The sequence below is a fragment of the Bufo gargarizans genome, chromosome 3, assembly GCF_014858855.1.
Source record: "Bufo gargarizans isolate SCDJY-AF-19 chromosome 3, ASM1485885v1, whole genome shotgun sequence".
Taxonomy (NCBI): domain Eukaryota; kingdom Metazoa; phylum Chordata; class Amphibia; order Anura; family Bufonidae; genus Bufo; species Bufo gargarizans.
Window position 1 is genome coordinate 112,685,373 of NC_058082.1, and position 8,463 is coordinate 112,693,835.

Here is an 8,463-nt window from a genome sequence, read left to right on the forward strand (position 1 = left end):
TCCGCACGCAAATCCGCACGTAATCCTGATCGTGTGCATTTAGCCTTACACTGACCAAAATATTATTATTTTGTTTGCTCAGAATTCAGCGAATCATGGCGGTAATTGGCAGCTGTAAATTTTCCTTTAATGGAGGCGTATTCAGCCTTAGTGCCTAGGGCAGCATGAGCTGTAAATACAGCTCTGACCATGGGTGGATGGTATAAATGTTATCAGGGTCATTACTAGAGTTTCTAAAATCGCTGCCCCAGGATGGATATTACAGGCAAAATACACAAATTATATCCATTAACTTACTGGGCATATTTTCTCTGATTATAGATGAACTTTTTCTCCATTTACCTCTTCTTATACATTTGGTCCAGACCATTATGAATACTTCTTCCAACCACAGCTGTTCTCTCTCAGTTTCCTGTGTGGACATCTTAGGTCTCTCACTTTTCCATAATCCTCCCCACCTTCTCAACAGAAACTCCCCATCCTGGTACTCTAACATTGTCATCCTTCTGGTACCCCTAATACTGTAAGGCCTCATGCACACGACCGTTGTGTGCACCCGTGGCCGTTGTGCCGTTAGCCGTTTTTTTCTGCGGCTCCATTGACTTTCAATGGGGCCGTTGAAAACTCGGCTTGTGCACCGTTTTTACACCGCGCCCGTGACCCGTGTTTCGAGGCCGTGAAAAAAATATAACCTGTCCTATTTTTTTCACGGCTAACGGATCGCGGCCCCATTGAAGTCAATGGGGCCGTTAAAAACACGTTTGCACACCCGTTTGACACCCGCGTCCGCGTCCGCGTCCGCGCCCGTTTTATTTATTTCATTTGCCATGGGCACTCTGTCTGGCAAAAGTTGTGGCAATAAAATTTGAAAAAAAAAATGTACAGGAAGTTTAGGGTCACAGATTATGCTAATTTATAGCCACCTGTGTCTGGAAGCTTCTCTGTGTGGTGAGGCAGCCATTAATTTTTCACTGACAAGAAAATGCCGAGGTGGAATGTGGAGAAGCTTATCACCCTGGTCCAGGAGAGGCCAGAAATTTGGGACACGCGCAGCAATATATATCTGGATCGGACCAGAAAGGATGCTGCGTGGGAGCAGGTGGCCCGTAGCCTCCGAAAGAATGATTGGGCCAAAGCTGATAGCAGAGGCCGTGCGGACTTAGGTAAGTGAGAGCAATGTAGTTGTGCTGTGCGTGCCCACTGTATAGCAACCAGATTTTGATTTTAACCCTGAGTTTCCAATAGTGTTTTTTGTGCAGTTCAGCTTCATTTGCCATAAAGGGCCGCACATGCTTTGTTAAAGTGACGTCTATTACATTCCATACAACACCATTTCTAAGTGTAAATGGCTGTCACTCCCTTTGCTCCGGCATACAGTTCACAGGTTTCTAATCACATGTTTGTGCCCTTTTTGTCACAGACACATGTCCTTGTATTTGAGCATCTTAGAGTTGTGACCGACACTTTAATTTTTAAAGTTAGGGCCACAAGGCTTACACGACTAGTCTCCTCCATCTTGTCCGTCTGCATTAGTATCCAGACACCTGCTGGACTGTACCATGTGCTGTTTATTTGGTCCTTTTTTTTTGGTACCTTGTTATTCCCCATTTTTACCCTTTTTTAAAAAATGTCATTTTATGCTGGTTTCTTTGGATCCTTTGTGATTTTTATTTTTGTTTTTGGCTTCATTATGAACAGTAAAACAAACCAAGACTCGCTGGGCCAGTTGCCGGGACCAGTTTCGGCGAGAGGTCTCCAGCAAGGGCCGTAGTGGAGAGGGTCCCTCCCGGAAGAGGCCTTACATATATACTGCCCAGTTGCAGTTTCTCCGACCCGTTATGGACTTGAGGCCGTAAGTAAATTCGGATTTGTTGATCCATTTCTCATTGTGCTTATTAATCTTTCAATAGTGTATGCCTTAGCTAATGTGTACACGAAAGTAATGGCTTCATTTCTGTTGTACTATTGAAGGCATCTACTTTCTGTGGGGCAGCCATGTACAAAATGTCACAATCCCACATTTTTTGAAGGCACACGCCAAGCATTCCTGAATACCTGTAAGTTAACCAGTCCTGCTTGGAGTTGTCGTTGTGCATCAGATGGTGGGCATCAGTTTGCACATGCCTGTGGTTGGTTGTGTCCATCACTTGATGTGAAAGGTTGCCCCCATTCAAACCCGCTGCTGAGCTGTATGATGAGACGACACGTGTAGTGCGCATATAGCACCCCCCCTCTCTGTTTGGTTCCTGCTGCATCAATTTTGGGCAGGTCCCAGAACATAGATGTTTTTAATAATGAAAGGATTTCACAAACGACAGGCCACGTGCGCTCCGCACGCATTATCTCATCATACAGATGTTCTGCGTGTTTGCCTCCTGTTGGTCTTCTACCACAATAATCTTTGGAACTTTGCATAGGGATAGGTCATTTATACCTCAAAAGGTGCATGTCTCCCATTTTAATGCAAGGCCAGATTAGTATATCAGTTTTGACATTAGCGGGTGCTTTTATAGTTCCCATATAGATTCCTTTTTTTTACTGACATGTCGGAATTTGATCACCATTTGGTATTGGCCACGTCATTCACATTGCTTTCAATGTATGGCACCAGGACCAACATTGATTCCTTGGTTTGTTTGTGTTCAATGAAAATAAACCCAGAATCCAATGATGTTCCTTCTAGGCTTGACCACCCGTCTCTGAATGACTGCTCTCATCATGCACATTTGTGGCCCAGTACATGTTTTTATTTGGCTGGAAAATAAGTTCGACCAGTTAGACCCTACCTCTTGTATGTTGGTATGGTTGAAGCAGGCCACATACTGGTGAGATGGCGTCAATATCCGCACTGGTTTGGTGCCTGGAATGAATATTCCTCTTCTTTCGCTGGACTGCTTCAACCATCAAACCATGTTTTACCATTACATTACCATTTGCGCTTTACCAGTTGTGACCCATCTTGCCCTATATATTGTAAATACTTTTGGAATTGCACTGTTCACATAGATGCATGTGTTTATTGCATATTCTCTTACATTATGTTGTTTCGAGCCACTCCATATGTATAGTGTCTGTATACAGCTGATGACACCTAATATCACTGTTTATTTTCTGTTAAATTTAAAAAGAGATATCTAATTGAGTTTTTACATGTCTTTGAAAAACAGTACTGTGGACAGTCTGGAACCCTCTGTGGAGTCGTCGACAGATGGAAGTGAAACCCCAGCTGTTTTCTCCCCTGCAAATAGTCCGGAACCGACGCCAGCAGAGGAGCCGGAGCTGTCGTCACAGGGCCAGCACCAACAGCCCAGTCCACCCCGTGTCAGGCAGCCGCACCGAAGACGCCCCCGCCAAGTCCCTCCCTCCACCTCTGTGCCAGAGAGTCGGGAGGTTATTGACGCACGCGTCATTGATTTTCTGGCACAGAGGCGGAGTGACGGAGTGGAGGAGAAGATGCTTCGCGGATTGGCGCCCCTTATGAAAAAAGTGCCGGAACCGGACCACAACGCATGCGTGGCTTCTATAGCGGTGGTCATGAAGATGTTCGCCATCCCAAATCATGGGGACATCCTGGGCCAATTAAACAGATGGATGGTGGATCTAGAAAAAGAGGGGCAACCCCAAGAGGCCGGCCAATTTGGACGGGAAAGGCATCCTTCTCAGGCGCCTTCTTTTGCCCCACAACCCCAGTACGGGCCACCCCATGGCCATTTCCAAGGGGCATCACAGCCCATTTTCCAGGGCAATTTGCCCACTGTCCCACAACAGCAGGCTCAAGGAAGGCCACGGTCCTCCTTTCCGGCAGGGTCTTTCACCCAGGACCTCTTTGAATTATGATTTTCTTTTTTGGGGGGTGGGTTTTCTGTTTCAATTTGTTTGGTTGTGTTCATTTGTCTAAAATATTGATTCTAACCTGTTTTGGTGCAGAATATTTTTGAAAAAAGTTAATTTGTGCACTAAAAATGTGTCTGGTTTTATTTTCTAACATTCCACAAACCATTAACATTATCATTTGGTGTATCATGCCCAAAAACACACACACAGTATCTACACATGCAACACTTTATTAAGATGCACCGCACCTTTAAATTTATTAACTTTCAACATGAGGTATTAGAAAATTTTATGGACCAAATTCTCGAAGTTTAATGATGAAATAGTCTAAATAAATTTAGACCAAAGCATCATTAAAATTAAATGTGTAGATTAAATAAAATATGCGATGTCCACAAAATCTCAGCCCGCAAGCCCACGTCAAGGGTCCTCATTACCTTGCGAGTCCCTACACTCAACTAATACAATAAATTCAAGTAATCTATCTAGAAAATAACAAAAAACTAACGAGCCCAGAAGATTTCAAAAACTGCCACGAATAGCGTCCCTCTGCCATGGCAAGGACCCCTCAGGGCTGTGAAAGTAGTCTGCAAAGAGTTCACGAACTGCAATGCCTGCAGTCCCTGGTCGTCTATGCAGGGTCCTTTCCAAGCCCAAATCTGAAGACGTTGGAAGATCTTCCAAGTCTACAGAAGAGGAAGCCTCGTGAATCCTGGTGAAGTTGTGCAGAACAACACAAGCTTGAATCACCAGGGTAGCATTCTCCGGATCCATCTGTATGGATGACAAGAACACCCTCCACTTGCTAGAGAGTATCCCGAAAGCGCACTCCACATACCGACGGGCACGAGTCAACCGGTAGTTGAAGATACGCCTCCTGACATCCAAACCACGCTTTGGGAAGGGCCGCATAACATGTGGAGTCAATGCAAACCCTTCATCCGCCACGATGACAAATGGAGCCGGCGGACGGGCATATCCGGGCAGTGTTCTGGACTCGGGCAGGGCAAGCTGGTTGGCAAGAAGCCGCTCACCCATTCTAGAAGCACTAAAGATGCGAGCATCCGCAGTGCTTCCATAGGACCCAATATCTACCATTATAAACCGGTAGTTACTGTCAGCAACAGCCATCAGCACTACCGAGAAAAACTGTTTATAATTGAAGAAACGGCTCCCTGAGTGTGGCGGCTTCTTCACACGGATGTGCTTGCCATCCATTGCCCCGATGCAGTTTGGGAACTGCGCAGAATTTTGAAAGCCCTCAGCGATCCGAAGCCAATCGTCCACCTTGGGTTGCGGCATCACCGTCTCTCTGAGCTGCTGCCAGATGACCTGGCAAGTGTGTCGAACAATTCTCGAGATCGTGGAGGTTCCTAATAGAAACTCGAAATGCAGGGATGCAAACGAGTTCCCAGTGGCAAGGAATCTGTTGTGAGAAAAATAAAACAAATAAGTAACGGAACAACAGAGTCTGGATTCCTTAGCAACGTTCTATACACTACATTATTTAAAACCACACTATGTCTAGTGGAGCGTAACCTATGGGAAGGGTCTCTCTGTGTGCGCCCACAACCATTGTAAATTCAAGGGTAAACAAATATACACCCTAAACTTTACATAGCATTGCTCTGCCAAAAGCACACAATTCAAGCAACAGGCGGCATGGAATTAATTCATGCATTGTCTAGCAAATGGTTAAAAACCAAAAGGCCCAACAATATTGTACCACAGTATTCCTGCAAAATTGTCTGGTGTGCTTTTGGCAGTAAAGTAGCCAAATGATGGATGACCAGTCGCACCTCTGTCTGAAAACGGCTTGCCAACTCTGCAACATGTCCATGGATGCTTAAACTAAATTATATTGGAAATGGGGAATACAAGCCATACCGGAGCATCATTTGGGGTAAGGGCAGTACTAACACGAAATTTTAACATAAACACTGGTTCTACCCTTTTGAAAAAATGCAGATAGTCATGTGCAAGGTAAGAAATCTGCGAGCAATAGCCATTATGGGAACATTAAATCTGAGGGGTTGGCAGCAGCACAATCCCCTATAAAAGTGAACAGACTGGGATATAGAGTTCTAATAGGGTGGTACACGCTGCTAGCGAACCTGACAGAGTGACCCAATTCGTTCACACACTCCAAAACACAAACGCATACACCTGTATTTGTGGAAAATTGTCTAGAAGCCAAAAAAGGCATGTAACAGCCTGCAGTAACATGGCTGAGTGACTGACTGAAAACACAATTTGAAACAAACTACAGGCGAATGGCGACGAATCATGGAGTGTCTGGAGCCCTTTATAGATGAACACACGTTTTAAAGCTGCTAAAATAAACCTAACCCCAAAAAAAAGAATCATAAGTCGCAGGTTTTCAAGAGGTAAAATCTAAACAAAAACACCCCCCAAGAAAAATAGGATTTAAAAGGAAGGGGACTTCTGGAAACAGTAGCACATGTTTCACAGCAGCCATTTTCTAGCACATGGTCCTCCAGACAGAAGCAGTGCACATTACTGGTGAAACTTTACAAGTACAATACTGCTTACCTCAACGTGACGATGAGCCTTTCCTCAGGTGAAATGCTGCGCCTCATATTGGTGTCCATAAAGGTAAGGACAGTACGTAGAGACGACAGCAATCGGTCAAAGGTACCCACTGACATCCGACAGAAGGCAAAGAACTTCTCTGGATGCAGCCGCAGATCTTGGTAAAGGGTATGGAAGTGTCCTTTCCGGTAGCGTTTGGAAACAATCGGATGGACCCAAAAACGTCGCCTTCTAGTCGGTTCATCATTCAACAAAGGAGGGCGCGGACCCCATTGCCGAGAAACGAGCCAATGCACTAAGACCTCTTCCTCTGAATCAGACATGGTGAAACAGCAAAGAGAGCAGCCAAAATAACCTCTGTACTCTGGAAAGACTACAGAAAATGGCCACAAATGCATACTCAGGTGCCCCTGATTTATACCAGTATCCTGGGTGGAGATAGTAAAATGCCATTTTTTTCACCATCCTTGGATTTTTGACGGGACGCAAAAAAAACGGTAACACGGACACACGGTAGCGCAACGGAAGCAAAAACGGCCACGGATCACGGAACAACGGAACAACGTTTTGCGGGACGCAAAAAAATACTGTCGTGTGCATGAGGCCTAATACTGGTAACACATAAATACCCCCTACAGCAATTAGTGTCACTCATAGGGTCCCTATACTAATTAGTGCCACATATAAAGCCCTTAAATATAATTGTTCCCAGAAAATAGTTCCCGTGACTGTAATAGTGCCACAGAAATGATGTCTCCCAAAAATAATTGTGGCAAGTAAAAAGTAACTGTGCCCCTAATGGTAATGCAGTACACGGTTACTTAGACAAACGAGGGTTCCTCTGGGTTACTCACAGTTTCTTGAAAGACCCTGGGCAGGCATACAGCAGTGATGGAGAAGCTGGCACAGGAGACCTCTGGGGCACTTTCAGTGTATAGGGACCAGGCCTGATGGTAGATGAGGTGCCCTGGATGTTGCAGGTGTTTAATGGGCCGGGGGCAAGGTCCCTTTAAAATTCGTGACGCCAGTGCCAGTAATGGCGGCACACCGATTTATGATAGGAATAATTGAGGAACACGATGTTGTGGTGAACCAAAACTTCCTTTTACTGGAAACAGTCACCTATTTACAGTCCGGCTTCAGTTCCACATGCAATCAGGTTGTTACAGGCAGGCAAAATGGCAGGCACAATGTTCTTGCAAGATACTCAGAGGGTTAAAACACTTACAGACCGGTCTGCACTTTTCCTCAGAATCCTGTCTGTCTTTATCCCAAGGCCCGTACGCCCTGTTGATGGCTTTATCCTTGGTTAGGAAAACTTCCTTAGGATATATATATATATCCTTGCATTAAGTAAATCCTTCTGCCCTTCAGCTCTCTGGTTCCGCTGGAAACACTTCTGATCTGCAGTTGGTTGGAACTGCAAGTTTCTCAGGAGGTAACTCTTCCCCTGGTAACAAACTTCTGAGCTACTCTTGCTCAGGAACCTCAGGCAGGCTAGACTGCACTCACTAGCTTCCTGGACTACTCTGCCCTCCTCTTTCCTGTCTGGGCCTAACTATATCCTACAGGTTCCCTTGCTCCCTCTACTGTCTAGGAGGAGGAACTACCCCTAACAGGCCTGGTACAGGAAATGCACAGGGAAAATCACATAAAGCATCATATAAAATACAATGGCCATATTAACCCTTGTGTAGTGCCCACATTTACCTAGTGGAACAATACAGTAACACCAATAGCAATAATTCTCCTCAGAGTGCACTCCCAAAAGTAACTGCACCACAATAAACTCAACAGTAACAGTACTCCTACATAATGGCCCTAAAAGTCCTAACATCACCATCAATAATAATTTTCTCCACAGTGTTCATGTCAGTAATAAATCCCCATGGTGTCTCCGATAGTAATAATAATAATGATAATAATCTTTATTTATATTGCGCCCCAATAGCAATAATTCTCCCCACAAGTACCCCCAATTGTATTAGTGCCTCTAATAGTAATAATGCTCCCACAGAATCCCCTTATTAGTAATAGTAACATCAATAGTAAAATAAAATGTGTCCCCAGACTGCC

At 44.8% G+C, this 8,463-nt stretch overlaps 1 protein-coding gene across 1 annotated transcript; it reads left to right on the forward strand.

The window, feature by feature from the left end:
• Nucleotides 1–982: 982 nt before the first annotated feature.
• LOC122931424 lies at nucleotides 983–3,837 on the forward strand. The gene is made up of 3 exons (XM_044285498.1): nucleotides 983–1,163; nucleotides 1,699–1,852; nucleotides 3,168–3,837. The coding sequence occupies exons 1-3, from the start codon at nucleotides 983–985 to the stop codon at nucleotides 3,835–3,837; spliced, it is 1,005 nt and encodes a 334-aa protein (XP_044141433.1).
• Nucleotides 3,838–8,463: the final 4,626 nt, after the last annotated feature.

What these genes read in the sequence shown, in the direction of transcription:
- LOC122931424 (XM_044285498.1), top strand. Translation starts at nt 983, where the DNA reads ATGCCGAGGTGGAATGTGGAGAAGCTTATCACCCTGGTCCAGGAGAGG. An exon ending in CAGAGGCCGTGCGGACTTAG is followed by an intron (nt 1,164 to 1,698) that starts GTAAGTGAGAGC and finishes CATTATGAACAG; the next exon opens with TAAAACAAACCAAGACTCGC. An exon ending in CCCGTTATGGACTTGAGGCC is followed by an intron (nt 1,853 to 3,167) that starts GTAAGTAAATTC and finishes TTTGAAAAACAG; the next exon opens with TACTGTGGACAGTCTGGAAC.